This window comes from Notothenia rossii (assembly GCF_949606895.1).
Source record: "Notothenia rossii genome assembly, chromosome: 6".
Taxonomy (NCBI): domain Eukaryota; kingdom Metazoa; phylum Chordata; class Actinopteri; order Perciformes; family Nototheniidae; genus Notothenia; species Notothenia rossii.
The window spans coordinates 350,668-373,205 of NC_136909.1; the positions used below are offsets into that span (position 1 = coordinate 350,668).

The window sequence follows — 22,538 nt, forward strand, 5'->3', positions numbered from 1 at the left end:
ATATCCCCATCTCTACTCTCTAATATCCCCATCTCTACTCTCTAATATCCCCATCTCTACTCTCTGATATCCCCATCTCTACTCTCTGATATCCCCATCTCTACTCTCTGATATCCCCATCTCTACTCTCTGATATCCCCATCTCTACTCTCTGATATCCCCATCTCTACTCTCTGATATCCCCATCTCTACTCTCTAATATCCCCATCTCTACTCCTGATATCCCCATCTCTACTCTCTAATATCCCCATCTCTACTCTCTGATATCCCCATCTCTACTCTCTAATATCCCCATCTCTACTCTCTAATATCCCCATCTCTACTCTCTGATATCCCCATCTCTACTCTCTGATATCCCCATCTCTACTCTCTGATATCCCCATCTCTACTCTCTGATATCCCCATCTCTACTCTCTAATATCCCCATCTCTACTCTCTGATATCCCCATCTCTACTCTCTGATATCCCCATCTCTACTCTCTGATATCCCCATCTCTACTCCCTGATATCCCCATCTCTACTCTCTGATATCCCCATCTCTACTCTCTGATATCCCCATCTCTACTCTCTGATATCCCCATCTCTACTCTCTGATATCCCCATCTCTACTCTCTGATATCCCCATCTCTACTCTCTGATATCCCCATCTCTACTCTCTGATATCCCCATCTCTACTCTCTGATATCCCCATCTCTACTCTCTGATATCCCCATCTCTACTCTCTAATATCCCCATCTCTACTCTCTGATATCCCCATCTCTACTCTCTGATATCCCCATCTCTACTCTCTGATATCCCCATCTCTACTCTCTGATATCCCCATCTCTACTCCTGATATCCCCATCTCTACTCCCTGATATCCCCATCTCTACTCTCTGATATCCCCATCTCTACTCTCTGATATCCCCATCTCTACTCTCTAATATCCCCATCTCTACTCTCTGATATCCCCATCTCTACTCTCTGATATCCCCATCTCTACTCTCTAATATCCCCATCTCTACTCCCTGATATCCCCATCTCTACTCTCTAATATCCCCATCTCTACTCCCTGATATCCCCATCTCTACTCCCTGATATCCCCATCTCTACTCTCTGATATCCCCATCTCTACTCTCTGATATCCCCATCTCTACTCCCTGATATCCCCATCTCTACTCTCTGATATCCCCATCTCTACTCTCTGATATCCCCATCTCTACTCTCTGATATCCCCATCTCTACTCTCTAATATCCCCATCTCTACTCTCTGATATCCCCATCTCTACTCCCTGATATCCCCATCTCTACTCCCTGATATCCCCATCTCTACTCTCTGATATCCCCATCTCTACTCTCTGATATCCCCATCTCTACTCTCTGATATCCCCATCTCTACTCTCTGATATCCCCATCTCTACTCTCTAATATCCCCATCTCTACTCTCTAATATCCCCATCTCTACTCTCTAATATCCCCATCTCTACTCTCTGATATCCCCATCTCTACTCTCTGATATCCCCATCTCTACTCCCTGATATCCCCATCTCTACTCCCTGATATCCCCATCTCTACTCCCTGATATCCCCATCTCTACTCTCTGATATCCCCATCTCTACTCTCTGATATCCCCATCTCTACTCCCTGATATCCCCATCTCTACTCTCTGATATCCCCATCTCTACTCTCTAATATCCCCATCTCTACTCTCTGATATCCCCATCTCTACTCTCTGATATCCCCATCTCTACTCTCTGATATCCCCATCTCTACTCTCTGATATCCCCATCTCTACTCTCTAATATCCCCATCTCTACTCCCTGATATCCCCATCTCTACTCTCTGATATCCCCATCTCTACTCTCTGATATCCCCATCTCTACTCCCTGATATCCCCATCTCTACTCTCTGATATCCCCATCTCTACTCTCTAATATCCCCATCTCTACTCCCTAATATCCCCATCTCTACTCTCTGATATCCCCATCTCTACTCTCTAATATCCCCATCTCTACTCTCTGATATCCCCATCTCTATTCCCTGATATCCCCATCTCTACTCTCTGATATCCCCATCTCTATTCCCTGATATCCCCATCTCTACTCTCTGATATCCCCATCTCTATTCCCTGATATCCCCATCTCTACTCTCTGATATCCCCATCTCTACTCCCTGATATCCCCATCTCTACTCCCTGATATCCCCATCTCTACTCTCTGATATCCCCATCTCTACTCCCTGATATCCCCATCTCTACTCCCTGATATCCCCATCTCTACTCTCTAATATCCCCATCTCTACTCTCTAATATCCCCATCTCTACTCTCTGATATCCCCATCTCTACTCTCTGATATCCCCATCTCTACTCTCTGATATCCCCATCTCTACTCCCTGATATCCCCATCTCTACTCTCTAATATCCCCATCTCTACTCTCTAATATCCCCATCTCTACTCCCTAATATCCCCATCTCTACTCCCTGATATCCCCATCTCTACTCTCTAATATCCCCATCTCTACTCTCTAATATCCCCATCTCTACTCCCTGATATCCCCATCTCTACTCTCTGATATCCCCATCTCTACTCCCTGATATCCCCATCTCTACTCTCTGATATCCCCATCTCTACTCCCTGATATCCCCATCTCTACTCCCTGATATCCCCATCTCTACTCTCTGATATCCCCATCTCTACTCTCTGATATCCCCATCTCTACTCTCTAATATCCCCATCTCTACTCTCTGATATCCCCATCTCTACTCCCTGATATCCCCATCTCTACTCTCTGATATCCCCATCTCTACTCCCTGATATCCCCATCTCTACTCCCTGATATCCCCATCTCTACTCTCTGATATCCCCATCTCTACTCCCTGATATCCCCATCTCTACTCCCTGATATCCCCATCTCTACTCTCTGATATCCCCATCTCTACTCTCTGATATCCCCATCTCTACTCTCTGATATCCCCATCTCTACTCTCTGATATCCCCATCTCTACTCCCTGATATCCCCATCTCTACTCCCTGATATCCCCATCTCTACTCTCTGATATCCCCATCTCTACTCCCTGATATCCCCATCTCTACTCCCTGATATCCCCATCTCTACTCCCTGATATCCCCATCTCTACTCTCTAATATCCCCATCTCTACTCTCTAATATCCCCATCTCTACTCCCTGATATCCCCATCTCTACTCTCTGATATCCCCATCTCTACTCTCTGATATCCCCATCTCTACTCTCTGATATCCCCATCTCTACTCCCTGATATCCCCATCTCTACTCCCTGATATCCCCATCTCTACTCTCTAATATCCCCATCTCTACTCCCTGATATCCCCATCTCTACTCTCTAATATCCCCATCTCTACTCTCTAATATCCCCATCTCTACTCTCTAATATCCCCATCTCTACTCTCTGATATCCCCATCTCTACTCTCTGATATCCCCATCTCTACTCCCTGATATCCCCATCTCTACTCTCTGATATCCCCATCTCTACTCCCTGATATCCCCATCTCTACTCTCTGATATCCCCATCTCTACTCTCTAATATCCCCATCTCTACTCTCTGATATCCCCATCTCTACTCTCTAATATCCCCATCTCTACTCTCTGATATCCCCATCTCTACTCTCTAATATCCCCATCTCTACTCTCTGATATCCCCATCTCTACTCTCTGATATCCCCATCTCTACTCTCTGATATCCCCATCTCTACTCTCTGATATCCCCATCTCTACTCCCTGATATCCCCATCTCTACTCCCTGATATCCCCATCTCTACTCCCTGATATCCCCATCTCTACTCCCTGATATCCCCATCTCTACTCCCTGATATCCCCATCTCTACTCTCTGATATCCCCATCTCTACTCTCTGATATCCCCATCTCTACTCTCTGATATCCCCATCTCTACTCCCTGATATCCCCATCTCTACTCCCTGATATCCCCATCTCTACTCCCTGATATCCCCATCTCTACTCTCTAATATCCCCATCTCTACTCTCTGATATCCCCATCTCTACTCTCTGATATCCCCATCTCTACTCCCTGATATCCCCATCTCTACTCTCTGATATCCCCATCTCTACTCCCTGATATCCCCATCTCTACTCTCTGATATCCCCATCTCTACTCTCTGATATCCCCATCTCTACTCTCTAATATCCCCATCTCTACTCTCTGATATCCCCATCTCTACTCTCTGATATCCCCATCTCTACTCTCTGATATCCCCATCTCTACTCTCTAATATCCCCATCTCTACTCTCTGATATCCCCATCTCTACTCTCTAATATCCCCATCTCTACTCCCTGATATCCCCATCTCTACTCTCTAATATCCCCATCTCTACTCTCTGATATCCCCATCTCTACTCCCTGATATCCCCATCTCTACTCTCTGATATGTATATATATATATATATATAAGTGGATCATTCCAGTTCTGAAGTCTTTACACTGGCTCCTCACTGACACTAAGAAAGTGGATCAGTCCAATTCTGAGGTCTTTACACTGGCTCCTCTAACACTAAGAAAGTGGATCAGTCCAGTTCTGAAGTCTTTTCACTGGCTCCTCTAACACTAAGAAAGTGGATCAGTCCAGTTCTGAGGTCTTTACACTGGCTCCTCTAACACTAAGAAAGTGGATCATTCCAGTTCTGAAGTCTTTACACTGGCTCCTCTAACACTAAGTGGATCAGTCCAATTCTGAAGTCTTTACACTGGCTCCTCTAACACTAAGAAAGTGGATCAGTCCAGTTCTGAAGTCTTTACACTGGCTCCTCTAACACTAAGAAAGTGGATCAGTCCAATTCTGAAGTCTTTACACTGGCTCCTCTAACACTAAGAAAGTGGATCAGTCCAGTTCTGAGGTCTTTACACTGGCTCCTCTAACACTAAGAAAGTGGATCAGTCCAATTCTGAAGTCTTTACACTGGCTCCTCTAACACTAAGAAAGTGGATCAGTCCAGTTCTGAGGTCTTTACACTGGCTCCTCTAACACTAAGAAAGTGGATCAGTCCAATTCTGAGGTCTTTACACTGGCTCCTCTAACACTAAGAAAGTGGATCAGTCCAATTCTGAAGTCTTTACACTGGTTCCTCTAACACTAAGAAAGTGGATCATTCCAGTTCTGAAGTCTTTACACTGGCTCCTCTAACACTAAGAAAGTGGATCATTCCAGTTCTGAAGTCTTTACACTGGCTCCTCTAACACTAAGAAAGTGGATCATTCCAGTTCTGAAGTCTTTACACTGGCTCCTCTAACACTAAGAAAGTGGATCAGTCCAATTCTGAGGTCTTTACACTGGCTCCTCTAACACTAAGTGGATCAGTCCAATTCTGAAGTCTTTACACTGGCTCCTCTAACACTAAGAAAGTGGATCAGTCCAATTCTGAGGTCTTTACACTGGCTCCTCTAACACTAAGTGGATCAGTCCAATTCTGAAGTCTTTACACTGGCTCCTCACTGACACTAAGAAAGTGGATCAGTCCAATTCTGAGGTCTTTACACTGGCTCCTCTAACACTAAGAAAGTGGATCATTCCAGTTCTGAAGTCTTTACACTGGCTCCTCACTAACACTAAGAAAGTGGATCAGTCCAATTCTGAGGTCTTTACACTGGCTCCTCTAACACTAAGAAAGTGGATCATTCCAGTTCTGAAGTCTTTACACTGGCTCCTCTAACACTAAGTGGATCAGTCCAGTTCTGAAGTCTTTACACTGGCTCCTCTAACACTAAGAAAGTGGATCATTCCAGTTCTGAAGTCTTTACACTGGCTCCTCTAACACTAAGTGGATCAGTCCAGTTCTGAAGTCTTTACACTGGCTCCTCTAACACTAAGAAAGTGGATCATTCCAGTTCTGAAGTCTTTTCACTGGCTCCTCTAACACTAAGAAAGTGGATCATTCCAGTTCTGAAGTCTTTACACTGGCTCCTCTAACACTAAGTGGATCAGTCCAGTTCTGAAGTCTTTACACTGGTTCCTCTAACACTAAGAAAGTGGATCATTCCAGTTCTGAAGTCTTTACACTGGCTCCTCTAACACTAAGAAAGTGGATCAGTCCAGTTCTGAAGTCTGTACACTGGCTCCTCACTAACACTAAGAAAGTGGATCAGTCCAGTTCTGAGGTCTTTACACTGGCTCCTCTAAGACTAAGAAAGTGGATCATTCCAGTTCTGAAGTCTTTACACTGGCTCCTCACTAACACTAAGAAAGTGGATCAGTCCAATTCTGAGGTCTTTCCACTGGCTCCTCTAACACTAAGAAAGTGGATCAGTCCAGTTCTGAGGTCTTTACACTGGTTCCTCTAACACAGGGGTGTCAAACTCATTTTCACAAAGGGCCACTCTGGGAAATTGGAATCACATTAAGGGCCGGACATATGCTTTACTGACATGCCTTTTTTATTCAATAAACAACATAAAAACATCTTTCAATGTATTGTTGTATGTACTATATAGCCTTCCCATATATATTTAAACACATTGCTTGGCAATCATAGCATTTGGTAAAGCAAAATAATGCTTTCTGGCTAGCATACAGCCAACTCAGAACCTGTTGCACAGGCCTGAATATGACAACAATATGAAAACATTGTTGTGTTGAATAATAAACAAACACAAATCAACCTAATATATAAAAGGACAAATATTGAACGTTGTCCCACATTTCAACAGATATCACAAGCCTTGATACAACAATTAAATGGTTGTGTGGAACATTGTATAAAAGTAAAACACATCTCAACATGTTGTCCCTTGCAGTCTGTCCCATTGGCATAACATCAGCTGCAAATAAAACCCCCAACATTTACATACTAACCTCACTGTCAAGCAAAACACACATTTAACCTAATTCACAGACCAGTACCATATGTACATTTATATATATATAAATATATATAGCCTTTTCACATTAGTTGGTCAACATAAAGCCCAAACTAAGTCGACAAAAAACAAAATTTCTTAGCATCATAGCATTTAGTCAAGCAAAACAATGCCTTCTGAATACATTTGAACTGGTAGGCAGCCAACTCAGAGCAACCTCTTTCACAGGCCTGAATAGGACTATTTAAAAAAAGGTTATTTGGGACATTATATAAAAAGGTATGGCCTGATGTAAAAGCTAAATAATGAATAGTGAATGATCTTGCCCACATTCTACAACTCTCAAAAGGCTTGTTTTAAAGTCCTGAATATGGTTGTGTGGGACACTAAATAGTAAGCAAAAAAGTAACAGTAACAGATCTTTGATCATATTGTTAACACGTCCCATATAAACTGTAGCCTTCTGATTTGCAACCAGGTGCACATAAATGTCAACAAACGTACAAATAAACTTTTCAGTCAAGGAAAACTCACATGCAGCTAATTTCCCAGATTTGACACATCAATATTGGCATGCTATTTTAAGCCACCAGACACCTGACATCTTTTCTTTGATGCAAGTTCATCTATTCTTGGCTGAAAGTCCTGAGCTGTAGCCACTTTCAGAATGGAGCCAAGGTGTTTGTCTGTGAGTCGGGATCTGTGAGAAGACTTGTTGATCTTCATCAGAGAGAACATCTGCTCACACAAATATGTGCTCCCGAACATGCTCAGGACACGGGCACACAGAAGGCGGAGCTGTGGCATTGTGCTTGGGATGAATGTAGCAAACTCACCTGCCCCAACAGAGTCAAACTTGGCCTTTAGTGGCCCATTGCATTGTAGTTCTATTAGTTCAAACTGTAAGTTATCTGGGGCGCTTTCCACATCAACTGAAAATGGATTTGTAAAAAGGTCAAACCTGAATTTCTGGGTCTCAAAGTCGGAAAATCGCCTTTCGAATTCGGCTTTGAGTGTTTTCAGTTTTTCTGCGCATCTCTCATTCGGGAAAGCAGTGTTGAGGTTGTCTGCAACAGACTGACAGGTCGGGAAGTGAACCTAGTTTCCCTGCTGCATTTGGTTCTCCCACAATCGCAGTTTTGTCCGAAAGGCTTTCACTGCATCGAGCATGTCCGTGATCAGCTGTTTGCGTCCCTGCAGTTTCACATTCAGTGCGTTGAGATGGTGCGTTATGTCACACATAAAAGCCAAGTCATGTATCCACTTTTCATCGGCCAGCTCGGGGACAGCTTTCCCCTTCATAGCCATGAAACTAGCAATATCCTCGCGCACCTCATAAAATCTGTGCAACACCTTGCCACGGCTTAACCAGCGTACTTCTGTGTGGTATGGCACATCTTCATACTCCGAATTTCTCTCCTCCAAAAGTGCCCTGAACTGGCGGTGGTTCAAGCCCCGTGCTCGGATGAAATTCACCGTTTTCGTAACCACTGTCATGACATGTTCCATACCTAGCACTTTTCCACACAGGGCCTCCTGATGAATAATGCAGTGGTAAGCAGTCAGCTCTCCTCCCGTCTCCTTCATCTTCTCTCGCACCTTTGCTACCAGTCCACTCCTTTGCCCACACATAGCAGGCGCCCCATCGGTCGTCAGCCCCACAAGTTTATTCCATGGTAAGCCGGTTCCACTGATGCACTCATCCACCTTTTTGAAAATATCCTCGCCGGTGGTTGTTCCATGCATCGGTTTTAAGTCCAAAAGCTCCTCAGTAACAGACAACTGTGCATCCACTCCGCGGATGTAAATCGCCAGCTGAGCCGTGTCTGATATATCCGTACTTTCATCCACAGCAATTGAGTAGTTTACAAATTCTTTTGCTTTATCTTTGAGCTGTGATTGCAAATCGTCAGAGAGCTCATCCACACGGCTGGCTATGGTATTTCTTGTCAGACTGACATTGGCAAAGTTTTGTTTATTGGCGGGGCAGACAATGTCACAAACTTTAAGCATACATTTTTTTAGAAAGTCCCCCTCGGTGAATGGCTTCCCTGATTTAGCGATTTCCTCTGCTATGATGAAACTTGCCTTTACAGCTCCATCTGTTAAAGATTTGGCCCTATGAAACATATTTTGCTGTTGTTGCCTGCCTTTTTTGAGCTCCGGGACTTTCTGAAGCCTCTGTTCCCTGTCCATGGTGGCATATTGCTGCTGGTGGGCCGTCTCAAAATGACAACGCAAATTATATTCTTTGAACACGGCTTTTGTCTCATTGCAAATAAGACACACAGGCCTCTCTTTATACTCAGTAAAGAAGTATTCTATCTCCCACCTCTCTTGAAATAGCCTCCCTTCAACATCAATCTTCCTTTTTTTTTGACATTCTCTGTGTTACTAGCTAACAGGTGCGGGCTAGCAGACCGTTAATGCTTCTGTGTTGGCTGCTACGTAGGCTCCGCAATTGGCCATAGGAATTGAGAGCGTTCTGCCTGTGCCAATCAGGTACCAACAACGTAATTTGCGTAGCTTACGGCGTAGGCTCTTCGTGCCGCCAGAACAGTATCATACATTTAAGCGGGCCACATTGTATTGATGATATAAATTGATATGCGGGCCTGATCAAAATTGTAGACGGGCCGGATTCGGCCCGCGGGCCTTGAGTTTGACACATGTGCTCTAACACTAAGAAAGTGGATCATTCCAGTTCTGAGGTCTTTACACTGGTTCCTCTAACACTAAGAAAGTGGATCAGTCCAGTTCTGAGGTCTTTACACTGGTTCCTCTAACACTAAGAAAGTGGATCAGTCCAGTTCTGAGGTCTTTACACTGGTTCCTCTAACACTAAGAAAGTGGATCAGTCCAGTTCTGAGGTCTTTACACTGGTTCCTCTAACACTAAGAAAGTGGATCAGTCCAGTTCTGAGGTCTTTCCACTGGCTTCCAGTCCGCCAAAGAATTGATTTTAAAGTACTATTGCTGGTTTCTAAAGCACTGAATGGTTTAGGAACAAATTATATTACTGATCTTTTTCAAAAATATGATACCATCTATGAGTCTCAGGTCTTCTGGGACGGGTCTGCACTCTGCTGCAAGAGTCAGAACTAAACAAGGAGAAGGAGCATTTACTTGTTATGCCCCGACCTTCTGGAACAAACTGCCTGAATCCTGCAGGTCAGCTGCATCTGTTGATATTATTTCAATCAAGATTACAAACGTTTCTTTTCCACGCAGCATTTGGATGAGTTGTTTTAATTCAAACTGCAGTCTGGCTTTTATCCAAAGTGCTTTAGAAAATAAGATAAAAGACATTTAAGAACAAATACAGAAGAATCACATTCAAAGCATGCATTTAAACAGATAACCTGTTGTGTTGGTTTTACTCTCTTTGCTTTTTTAATGCATGTTTTGAATGGGATTCTTCTGTATTTGTTCTTAAATGTCTTTTGTCTTATTTTCTAAAGCACTTTGTGTTGCCGTGTGCGGAAAGGTGCTGTATAAATAAACTTGCCTCTCTACTCCCTTATATCTGGTAATATAACTCCAACCCTACTCGGGTATATCCTCGTTATTATTCGGGAACACCTGGCTCTACTTGACAGGTGTTTTAGCGACAGGACTCGTATGTATTTTTTAGGGCCGGGACTCGATTAAAAAAATTAATCTAATTAATTCGAGGCTTTGTAATTAATTATGAGAAATTAATCGCATTTTAATCACATATAAATATCTGACCTGAGAACAGTGAGAAGCAATTTTTTTCACATGTATTTTAGTATACCATTGAATAATGACTGAATACATAAGCTCAAGCAACAAAACATTGTTTATTTTGTTCAAGGTGGTTCTTAACCAAGACCAACAGAAAAGTGCTATTTTTGCCATAAAGTGTAGCAATAGCATATTTAGGAATATAGTACATTTCAGAGATTCAGGTAGCCTATAGGTAGGTAGACCTTCTGTAAACTATAACACTTTGTTTTTGAAGTAAAACACAATACTTTCAAGTACATTCAGAACATTGGAAACCCTGACTATTAGAAAACATCTCTCTGTTGCTTCAGAGGCCATAACAGACTTTGTTGATTTACCAACAGTTGATTTAAAAAATCTAATCCATTTCAGTCCAACTCTCTCAATAACCTTGGCCAAAACAATAAACAGTTCAACATAAAGTGCCAGTTGCACCAACAACGTAATAAATAGTTCAACATAAAGTGTACCATTTAAAATAAAATAAAAAAGTGCCAGTGATTGACCTCAATCCCTCCTATTCTTCCAATATCCTGATGACAAATAAAATCTCTCTGTTGCATAGGCCACTGTTTGATCAACGCGAATTGGGTGTGGGTCCTTGTACTCCGAGTCGGGCTAACGTCCACGCTAGCTTCCACGCTAGCTGCTATATGTTTTGCATTGAGGTGATACTTGAGGCTTGATGTGCTGCGGTGATATGCAAATTCCTTTTTGCATAATTTGCAAAGAACCGTGCTCTTATCGACGCTTCCATCCGTCCGTTTTTTAAACCAAAATGTCCCATCCACGGGGCCAACCAAAGCGGTCTCATCAGCTTCTTCGTTCATGTTTGACTATTGTTCACTGTGGTTTGTTGTTGTCTGAAGTCATGAACGTTAGTTGGTGCTCCAGTATAATCGGTACCCCTGAAACTCATCCAGTGAGAAACGTTCCGCGGTGCAAAAATAAGTGCGATTAAAATGCGTTAATTTTTGTGTAATTAATTAATCTTAATTAACGCGTTAAAGTCCCGGCCCTAGTATTTTTACTTCATCCCAATTTTCTCTCTCTCTCTACAGAGAAAGCAGCTGGAGGCGGGGCTTCGGGAGGCGGGGCTAGTCGTTTGAGTGGCAGCTCCTCTTCTTCCTCTGATGACAGCTCCTCAACAGGAACCTCCTCTTCCTCCGACACAGACTGAAAACACACACACGTTACTAAACACAGAGGTTTATCCACTCTACACACACACACACACGAACACACAAACACACACACACACTGATCCTGAACCAAGACAGAGATACAGACTCTGAACTTCTCACACACACACACACACATGCCCAGACTTGGAGACTGTATGTAAATAGGCTGACCTGTTTTTTAGCTCCTAGTGTCGTTTATTTTTTCCTGGAAGATTGCTGACGGATAGAAGAAGCAGAAAGCATCAACGAGGGAGACGGGCAGCCTGTCCGTCTGTCGGGTCAGTGTCGTTGCTTTCAGAGGCTTTCTTGTTCTTGGACGCCGGCTGTGACCCCTGACCTCTGAAGACATTCCAGAAGCATCTATAGAGCATCATGGGAGAGGAGATCAAGGTTTCACTTTGATAAACGCCTGCGAGACGAAGCTGTGGGCGTCATGTGACACGGGTTCATCTCTCTTCCTGTCACCTGACTCCTCTCACTTCCTGTCACCTGACTCCTCTCACATCTGAACTGAAAGGCAACAGAACTCCCTGGAGATGATTTAAAGGAGGAATTAAGAGCGACTCCTGGACTGACTTTCGATCAGCGACGGAGTTAACGTGTTCCCACGTTAGCATCGTCTGTGAAACCCAGGAGAGGAACAATGCACTTCAGATGTTTTTCTAGTGTGGCCGACATTATAGAAGACGGCGGTTTGAACGAGGAGCCTCGAATTCATCGTTTGAATAAGTGAAGCTAGGATGAGGCGTTCGATGTTCCTCTGAGTGCATGAACGCACCACCGTCCGTCGGACCGGGCGTTCTCTGTCGGCAGGACTCACTTCCTCTCTATTTTAACACTACATTTCCTTTCTCTCACTTTTTGGTTTCCAGTGAACGTGTCTTAAAGGTTCTGAAATGTCTTTGTACCCCCCCCCCATCCTGCCCCCGCCCCCCGTCAGACTGAACCAAATGTAAGCAGTCCTGGTCAGACGTCAGTTTCACGTCTTTTAAAGTTGATTATTTTAGCTGATTTACGACTAGAAGAGAAAAAGGTTTGACGTTGTACAAAATAAATCCATCGTTTTACAAACTGAGAGAAAAACAGCTGTTTATTTTTTTATTATCGGTTATTTTTATGATTATTTACTCTTTAAAATGTCTCCGGGACAGATGTCCTATTCTTCTGCATCGGAGGAAGATTTTATTCCACGAGAAAAAACCCATGAATTATTTTTATAGACTCTGTGTTTCTGTGAAGAAGGGTCCGTACGTTAGGGCCGACCTTTGACCCCCGCCGTCCCCCGAGGAGCCCGTCTGATAGAACAGGGACACCCTGAGGGACGAGACTTTCAACTTTTGGAAAACACTTGAAAATCATTTTTAAAATATGGGGAAATAATAGAAATTCTGTGAAATCTCAAAGACACATGTTTTAATCTCCATAGATGTAATAAAACATTCAGAGACGTCCCTAAAGGTTGAATATTTCCTGTGAGACTCAAAGGGATAATGACCCTCCCCTCATTAACCCTCAAACACACCTTGACTCAGTCTAACGCGCTCTGATTGGTCGGCTCTTCATCATGTGACCTGAAACTTCACAGGAACATGTTCTCTTGAAAGAGGTTCCCGTGTGATGGGTGTTTTCTCAGATTTGATCATGTGAAATGCTCTGTCCGTCTGGAGCCCGCCTCCTCCTCTCTGATTGGTGCAATTTGAATTGAACCCTGATTATTGATTATGTGAGGGAAAGCTTGTAATCAGATGATGATGTAATGATCTGTGTTTTCATCTCTTCTCTGCAGACGTGTTTCTCTGTAATCTGTTTAACAATAGGACCTTATAAACAGCATTAACTCATCAGGAGGGGTCCGTGGACCCTACCCCTCATCAGGAGGGGGTCCGTGGACCCTACCCCTCATCAGGAGGGGGTCCGTGGACCCTACCCCTCATCAGGAGGGGGTCCGTGGACCCTACCCTTCATCAGGAGGGGGTCCGTGGACCTTACCCTTAATCAGGAGGGGTCTCTGGACCCTACCCCTCATCAGGAGGGATCTCTGTCTCTGGACTCTACCCTTCATCAGGAGGGATCTCTGTCTCTGGACTCTACCCTTCATCAGGAGGGGTCTCTGGACCCTACCCCTCATCAGGGGTCTCTGTCCCTGAACTCTACCCTTCATCAGGAGGGGGTCCGTGGACCCTACCCCTCATCAGGAGGGATCTCTGTCTCTGGACTCTACCCTTCATCAGGAGGGGTAGGGTCCAGAGACCCCTCATCAGGAGGGGTCTCTGGACCCTACCCCTCATCAGGAGGGGTCTTTGTCTCTGGACTCTACCCCTCATCAGGAGGGGTCTCTGGACTCTACCCTTCATCAGGGGTCTCTGTCCCTGAACTCCTCCCTTCATCAGAAGGGGTCTCTGGATTGTACCCCTCCTGACGAGGACTGTACCCCTCATCAGGAGGGGTCTCTGGACTCTTCCCCTCACCAGGAGGGGTCTCTGGACTCTTCCCTTCATCAGGAGGGGTCTCTGGACTGTACCCCTCACCAGGAGGGGTCTCTGGACTCTTCCCTTCATCAGGAGGGGTCTCTGGACCGGGGGACGGACGGACAGCTGCTGTCTTTAGTGGAGCTCTGATAGTTTTTGTATTTTAATAAAGAGGGTTTGTGTATTGCATGCACTCCGTATGTCGAGCACTGTATAGTAGCTGTAGCCCAGAGACCACCCAGACCCCCACTCAGACCACGTTCTTTGATGTAATTACTGATATCTTATTTTCTCAGTTCCTTTGTTTTCATAAATAAACTCATAAACTGAGCCAGACTCGACTCTCATTCTGTGGACCCTCCCCACACAGGGGTCCCCATGGAGGTGTTGATGCGTCCCATAAGACACCTTTATGATATAAACCTTCATCAGTTAGATACAGAGGGAGTCCTTCAGACCTTCAGACCTTCAGACCCTCAGACCCTTACAGGCACAGGAGAGGGTCCCAATAACCCAGCTTCCCCAAAGTTTAGTTGAGTCTGAGTCCTGGGAGAGGGGTCCCTCCTCTGATGCTCACCCTGAGGTTTCTCCCATGTTCCCCTTTAACTGGGGGTTTCTAAGTTAATGCGAGAAACCCCCCAGTTAATGAGAGACCCCCAGTTAATGAGAGACCCCCAGTTAATGAGAGAGACCCTTCAGTTAATGAGAGAGACCCTTCAGTTAATGAGAGAGACCCCCAGTTAATGAGAGAGACCCTTCAGTTAATGAGAGAGACCCTTCAGTTAATGAGAGAGACCCCCAGTTAATGAGAGACCCCCAGTTAGTGAGAGAGACCCTTCAGTTAATGAGAGAAACCCTTCAGTTAGTGAGAGAGACCCTTCAGTTAATGAGAGAGACCCTTCAGTTAATGAGAGAGACCCTTCAGTTAGTGAGAGAGACCCTTCAGTTAATGAGAGAGACCCTTCAGTTAATGAGAGAGACCCTTCAGTTAGTGAGAGAGACCCTTCAGTTAATGAGAGAGACCCTTCAGTTAATGAGAGAAACCCTTCAGTTAGTGAGAGAGACCCTTCAGTTAGTGAGAGAGACCCTTCAGTTAATGAGAGAGACCCTTCAGTTAGTGAGAGAGACCCTTCAGTTAGTGAGAGAGACCCTTCAGTTAATGAGAGAGACCCTTCAGTTAGTGAGAGACCCTTCAGTTAATGAGAGAAACCCTTCAGTTAATGAGAGAGACCCTTCAGTTAGTGAGAGAGACCCTTCAGTTAGTGAGAGAGACCCTTCAGTTAGTGAGAGAGACCCTTCAGTTAATGAGAGAGACCCTTCAGTTAGTGAGAGAGACCCTTCAGTTAATGAGAGAGACCCTTCAGTTAATGAGAGAGACCCTTCAGTTAGTGAGAGAGACCCTTCAGTTAATGAGAGAGACCCTTCAGTTAGTGAGAGAGACCCTTCAGTTAATGAGAGAGACCCTTCAGTTAATGAGAGAGACCCTTCAGTTAATGCGAGAAACCCCCCAGTTAATGAGAGAGACCCCCAGTTAATGAGAGAGACCCCCAGTTAATGAGAGAGACCCTTCAGTTAGTGAGAGAGACCCTTCAGTTAATGAGAGAGACCCTTCAGTTAATGAGAGAGACCCCCAGTTAATGAGAGAGACCCTTCAGTTAGTGAGAGAGACCCTTCAGTTAATGAGAGAGACCCTTCAGTTAATGAGAGAGACCCTTCAGTTAATGAGAGAGACCCCCAGTTAATGAGAGAGACCCTTCAGTTAATGAGAGAGACCCCCAGTTAATGAGAGAAACCCTTCAGTTAATGAGAGAGACCCCCAGTTAATGCGAGAAACCCCCCAGTTAATGAGAGAGACCCCCAGTTAATGAGAGAGACCCTTCAGTTAAGGAGAGAGACCCCCAGTTAATGAGAGAAACCCTTCAGTTAATGAGAGAGACCCTCCAGTTAATGAGAGAGACCCTTCAGTTAATGAGAGAGACCCCCAGTTAATGAGAGAAACCCTTCAGTTAATGAGAGAGACCCTTCAGTTAATGAGAGAGACCCTTCAGTTAATGAGAGAGAGCCTTCAGTTAATGAGAGAGACCCTTCAGTTAATGAGAGAGAGCCTTCAGTTAATGAGAGAGACCCTTCAGTTAATGAGAGAGACCCTTCAGTTAATGAGAGAGACCCTCCAGTTAATGAGAGAGACCCTTCAGTTAATGAGAGAGACCCCCAGTTAATGAGAGAAACCCTTCAGTTAATGAGAGAGACCCTTCAGTTAATGAGAGAGACCCTTCAGTTAATGAGAGAGACCCTTCAGTTAATGAGAGAGACCCCCAGTTAATGAGAGAAACCCTTCAGTTAATGAGAGAGACCCTCCAGTTAATGAGAGAGACCCTTCAGTTAATGAGAGAGACCCCCAGTTAATGAGAGAAACCCTTCAGTTAATGAGAGAGACCCTTCAGTTAATGAGAGAGACCCTTCAGTTAATGAGAGAGACCCCCAGTTAATGAGAGAGACCCTTCAGTTAATGAGAGACCCTTCAGTTAGTGAGAGAGACCCTTCAGTTAGTGAGAGAGACCCTTCAGTTAATGAGAGAGACCCTTCAGTTAATGAGAGAGACCCTTCAGTTAATGAGAGAGACCCCCAGTTAATGAGAGAGACCCTTCAGTTAATGAGAGACCCTTCAGTTAGTGAGAGAGACCCTTCAGTTAGTGAGAGAGACCCTTCAGTTAGTGAGAGAGACCCTTCAGTTAGTGAGAGAGACCCTTCAGTTAGTGAGAGAGACCCTTCAGTTAATGAGAGACCCTTCAGTTAGTGAGAGAGACCCTTCAGTTAGTGATAGAGACCCTTCAGTTAGTGAGAGAGACCCTTCAGTTAATGAGAGACCCTTCAGTTAGTGAGAGAGACCCTTCAGTTAGTGAGAGAGACCCTTCAGTTAATGAGAGACCCTTCAGTTAGTGATAGAGACCCTTCAGTTAGTGATAGAGACCCTTCAGTTAGTGAGAGAGACCCTTCAGTTAATGAGAGACCCTTCAGTTAGTGAGAGAGACCCTTCAGTTAGTGAGAGAGACCCTTCAGTTAGTGAGAGAGACCCTTCAGTTAATGAGAGACCCTTCAGTTAGTGAGAGAAACCCTTCAGTTAGTGAGAGAGACCCTTCAGTTAATGAGAGAGACCCTTCAGTTAATGAGAGAGACCCCCAGTTAATGAGAGAGACCCTTCAGTTAATGAGAGAGACCCTTCAGTTAATGATAGAGACCCTTCAGTTAATGAGAGAGACCCTTCAGTTAATGAGAGAGACCCTTCAGTTAATGAGAGAGACCCTTCAGTTAGTGAGAGAGACCCTTCAGTTAATGAGAGAAACCCTTCAGTTAATGATAGAGACCCTTCAGTTAATGAGAGAGACCCTTCAGTTAATGAGAGAGACCCTTCAGTTAATGAGAGAGACCCTTCAGTTAGTGAGAGAGACCCTTCAGTTAATGAGAGAGACCCTTCAGTTAATGAGAGAGACCCTTCAGTTAATGAGAGAAACCCTTCAGTTAATGAGAGAGACCCTTCAGTTAATGAGAGAGACCCTTCAGTTAATGAGAGAGACCCTTCAGTTAGTGAGAGAGACCCTTCAGTTAGTGAGAGAGACCCTTCAGTTAATGAGAGAGACCCTTCAGTTAATGAGAGAGACCCTTCAGTTAATGAGAGAAACCCTTCAGTTAATGAGAGAGACCCTTCAGTTAGTGAGAGAGACCCTTCAGTTAGTGAGAGAGACCCTTCAGTTAGTGAGAGAGACCCTTCAGTTAATGAGAGAAACCCTTCAGTTAATGAGAGAGACCCTTCAGTTAGTGAGAGAGACCCTTCAGTTAGTGAGAGAGACCCTTCAGTTAATGAGAGACCCTTCAGTTAATGAGAGAGACCCTTCAGTTAATGAGAGACCCTTCAGTTAATGAGAGAGACCCTTCAGTTAGTGAGAGAGACCCTTCAGTTAATGAGAGAGACCCTTCAGTTAATGATAGAGACCCTTCAGTTAGTGAGAGAAACCCTTCAGTTAATGAGAGAGACCCTTCAGTTAATGAGAGAGACCCTTCAGTTAATGAGAGAAACCCTTCAGTTAATGAGAGAGACCCTTCAGTTAATGAGAGAGACCCTTCAGTTAATGAGAGAAACCCTTCAGTTAATGAGAGAGACCCTTCAGTTAATGAGAGAAACCCTTCAGTTAATGAGAGAGACCCTTCAGTTAGTGATAGAGACCCTTCAGTTAATGAGAGACCCTTCAGTTAATGAGAGAGACCCTTCAGTTAATGAGAGAAACCCTTCAGTTAATGAGAGAGACCCTTCAGTTAATGAGAGAGACCCTTCAGTTAATGAGAGAAACCCTTCAGTTAATGAGAGAGACCCTTCAGTTAATGAGAGAAACCCTTCAGTTAATGAGAGAAACCCTTCAGTTAGTGAGAGAGACCCTTCAGTTAGTGAGAGAGACCCTTCAGTTAGTGAGAGAGACCCTTCAGTTAGTGAGAGAGACCCTTCAGTTAGTGAGAGAGACCCTTCAGTTAATGAGAGAGACCCTTCAGTTAATGAGAGAGACCCTTCAGTTAATGAGAGAAACCCTTCAGTTAATGAGAGAAACCCTTCAGTTAGTGAGAGAGACCCTTCAGTTAGTGAGAGAGACCCTTCAGTTAGTGAGAGAGACCCTTCAGTTAGTGAGAGAGACCCTTCAGTTAATGAGAGAAACCCTTCAGTTAATGAGAGAAACCCTTCAGTTAGTGAGAGAGACCCTTCAGTTAGTGAGAGAGACCCTTCAGTTAGTGAGAGAAACCCTTCAGTTAATGAGAGAGACCCTTCAGTTAGTGAGAGAGACCCTTCAGTTAATGAGAGAGACCCTTCAGTTAGTGAGAGAGACCCTTCAGTTAGTGAGAGAGACCCTTCAGTTAATGAGAGAGACCCTTCAGTTAGTGAGAGAAACCCTTCAGTTAGTGAGAGAGACCCTTCAGTTAATGAGAGAGACCCTTCAGTTAGTGAGAGAGACCCTTCAGTTAATGAGAGAAACCCTTCAGTTAATGAGAGAGACCCTTCAGTTAATGAGAGAAACCCTTCAGTTAATGAGAGAGACCCTTCAGTTAGTGAGAGAGACCCTTCAGTTAATGAGAGAGACCCTTCAGTTAATGAGAGAAACCCTTCAGTTAGTGAGAGAGACCCTTCAGTTAATGAGAGAAACCCTTCAGTTAATGAGAGAAACCCTTCAGTTAATGAGAGAGACCCTTCAGTTAGTGAGAGAGACCCTTCAGTTAATGAGAGAGACCCTTCAGTTAATGAGAGAGACCCTTCAGTTAATGAGAGAGACCCTTCAGTTAATGAGAGAAACCCTTCAGTTAATGAGAGAGACCCTTCAGTTAATGAGAGAGACCCTTCAGTTAATGAGAGAGACCCTTCAGTTAGTGAGAGAGACCCTTCAGTTAATGAGAGAGACCCTTCAGTTAATGAGAGAGACCCTTCAGTTAATGAGAGAGACCCTTCAGTTAATGAGAGAGACCCTTCAGTTAATGAGAGAAACCCTTCAGTTAATGAGAGAAACCCTTCAGTTAATGAGAGAGACCCTTCAGTTAATGAGAGAAACCCTTCAGTTAGTGAGAGAGACCCTTCAGTTAATGAGAGAGACCCTTCAGTTAATGAGAGAGACCCTTCAGTTAATGAGAGAGACCCTTCAGTTAGTGAGAGAGACCCTTCAGTTAATGAGAGAAACCCTTCAGTTAATGAGAGAGACCCTTCAGTTAATGAGAGAAACCCTTCAGTTAATGAGAGAGACCCTTCAGTTAATGAGAGAAACCCTTCAGTTAATGAGAGAGACCCTTCAGTTAATGAGAGAAACCCTTCAGTTAATGAGAGAGACCCTTCAGTTAATGAGAGAGACCCTTCAGTTAATGAGAGAGACCCTTCAGTTAGTGAGAGAGACCCTTCAGTTAATGAGAGAGACCCTTCAGTTAATGAGAGAAACCCTTCAGTTAATGAGAGAGACCCTTCAGTTAATGAGAGAAACCCTTCAGTTAATGAGAGAGACCCTTCAGTTAGTGAGAGAGACCCTTCAGTTAGTGAGAGAAACCCTTCAGTTAGTGAGAGAGACCCTTCAGTTAATGAGAGAAACCCTTCAGTTAATGAGAGAGACCCTTCAGTTAATGAGAGAAACCCTTCAGTTAATGTGAGAGACCCTTCAGTTAATGAGAGAAACCCTTCAGTTAATGAGAGAAACCCTTCAGTTAATGAGAGAAACCCTTCAGTTAATGAGAGAGACCCTTCAGTTAATGAGAGAAACCCTTCAGTTAATGAGAGAAACCCTTCAGTTAATGTGAGAAACCCTTCAGTTAATGAGAGAAACCCTTCAGTTAATGAGAGAGACCCTTCAGTTAATGAGAGAGACCCTTCAGTTAATGAGAGAAACCCTTCAGTTAATGAGAGAAACCCTTCAGTTAATGAGAGAGACCCTTCAGTTAATGAGAGAGACCCTTCAGTTAATGAGAGAAACCCTTCAGTTAATGTGAGAAACCCTTCAGTTAATGTGAGAAACCCTTCAGTTAATGAGAGAAACCCTTCAGTTAGTGAGAGAGACCCTTCAGTTAATGAGAGAGACCCTTCAGTTAATGAGAGAAACCCTTCAGTTAATGAGAGAAACCCTTCAGTTAATGAGAGAAACCCTTCAGTTAGTGAGAGAGACCCTTCAGTTAATGAGAGAGACCCTTCAGTTAATGAGAGAGACCCTTCAGTTAATGAGAGAGACCCTTCAGTTAGTGAGAGAGACCCTTCAGTTAATGAGAGAAACCCTTCAGTTAATGAGAGAGACCCTTCAGTTAATGAGAGAAACCCTTCAGTTAATGAGAGAGACCCTTCAGTTAATGAGAGAAACCCTTCAGTTAATGAGAGAGACCCTTCAGTTAATGAGAGAAACCCTTCAGTTAATGAGAGAGACCCTTCAGTTAATGAGAGAGACCCTTCAGTTAATGAGAGAGACCCTTCAGTTAGTGAGAGAGACCCTTCAGTTAATGAGAGAGACCCTTCAGTTAATGAGAGAAACCCTTCAGTTAATGAGAGAGACCCTTCAGTTAATGAGAGAAACCCTTCAGTTAATGAGAGAGACCCTTCAGTTAGTGAGAGAGACCCTTCAGTTAGTGAGAGAAACCCTTCAGTTAGTGAGAGAGACCCTTCAGTTAATGAGAGAGACCCTTCAGTTAATGAGAGAAACCCTTCAGTTAATGAGAGAGACCCTTCAGTTAATGAGAGAAACCCTTCAGTTAGTGAGAGAGACCCTTCAGTTAATGAGAGAGACCCTTCAGTTAATGAGAGAGACCCTTCAGTTAATGTGAGAGACCCTTCAGTTAATGAGAGAAACCCTTCAGTTAATGAGAGACCCTTCAGTTAATGTGAGAGACCCTTCAGTTAATGAGAGAGACCCTTCAGTTAGTGAGAGAAACCCTTCAGTTAATGTGAGAGACCCTTCAGTTAATGAGAGAGACCCTTCAGTTAATGATAGAGACCCTTCAGTTAATGAGAGAAACCCTTCAGTTAATGTGAGAGACCCTTCAGTTAATGAGAGAGACCCTTCAGTTAATGAGAGAGACCCTTCAGTTAATGAGAGAGACCCTTCAGTTAGTGAGAGAAACCCTTCAGTTAATGTGAGAAACCCTTCAGTTAGTGAGAGAAACCCTTCAGTTAATGAGAGACCCTTCAGTTAATGAGAGACCCTTCAGTTAATGAGAGAAACCCTTCAGTTAATGAGAGAAACCCTTCAGTTAATGAGAGAGACCCTTCAGTTAATGAGAGAGACCCTTCAGTTAGTGAGAGAAACCCTTCAGTTAATGAGAGAGACCCTTCAGTTAGTGAGAGAGACCCTTCAGTTAATGAGAGAGACCCTTCAGTTAATGAGAGAGACCCTTCAGTTAATGAGAGAGACCCCCAGTTAATGAGAGAGACCCTTCAGTTAATGAGAGACCCTTCAGTTAATGAGAGACCCTTCAGTTAATGAGAGAAACCCTTCAGTTAATGAGAGAGACCCTTCAGTTAATGAGAGACCCTTCAGTTAATGAGAGACCCTTCAGTTAATGAGAGAAACCCTTCAGTTAATGAGAGAAACCCTTCAGTTAATGAGAGAGACCCTTCAGTTAATGAGAGAGACCCTTCAGTTAGTGAGAGAAACCCTTCAGTTAATGAGAGAGACCCTTCAGTTAGTGAGAGAGACCCTTCAGTTAATGAGAGAGACCCTTCAGTTAATGAGAGAGACCCTTCAGTTAATGAGAGAGACCCCCAGTTAATGAGAGAGACCCTTCAGTTAATGAGAGACCCTTCAGTTAATGAGA

At 44.0% G+C, this 22,538-nt stretch overlaps 1 protein-coding gene across 3 annotated transcripts in view; it reads left to right on the top strand.

Annotated features, from left to right (window-relative positions):
- The window catches only part of LOC307043309 (bromodomain-containing protein 3-like), an 80,640-nt gene extending 66,085 nt beyond the window's left edge, over positions 1–14,555 (top strand). For all 3 annotated transcript variants that reach the window (XM_079687679.1, XM_079687680.1, XM_079687681.1), the window contains exon 12: positions 11,635–14,555. In XM_079687679.1, the coding sequence (XP_079543805.1) occupies positions 11,635–11,753 (119 nt within the window). In that variant the 3' untranslated portion in view covers positions 11,754–14,555. The remainder of the gene's footprint in view (positions 1–11,634) is intronic.
- The last annotated feature ends 7,983 nt before the right edge of the window (positions 14,556–22,538 follow it).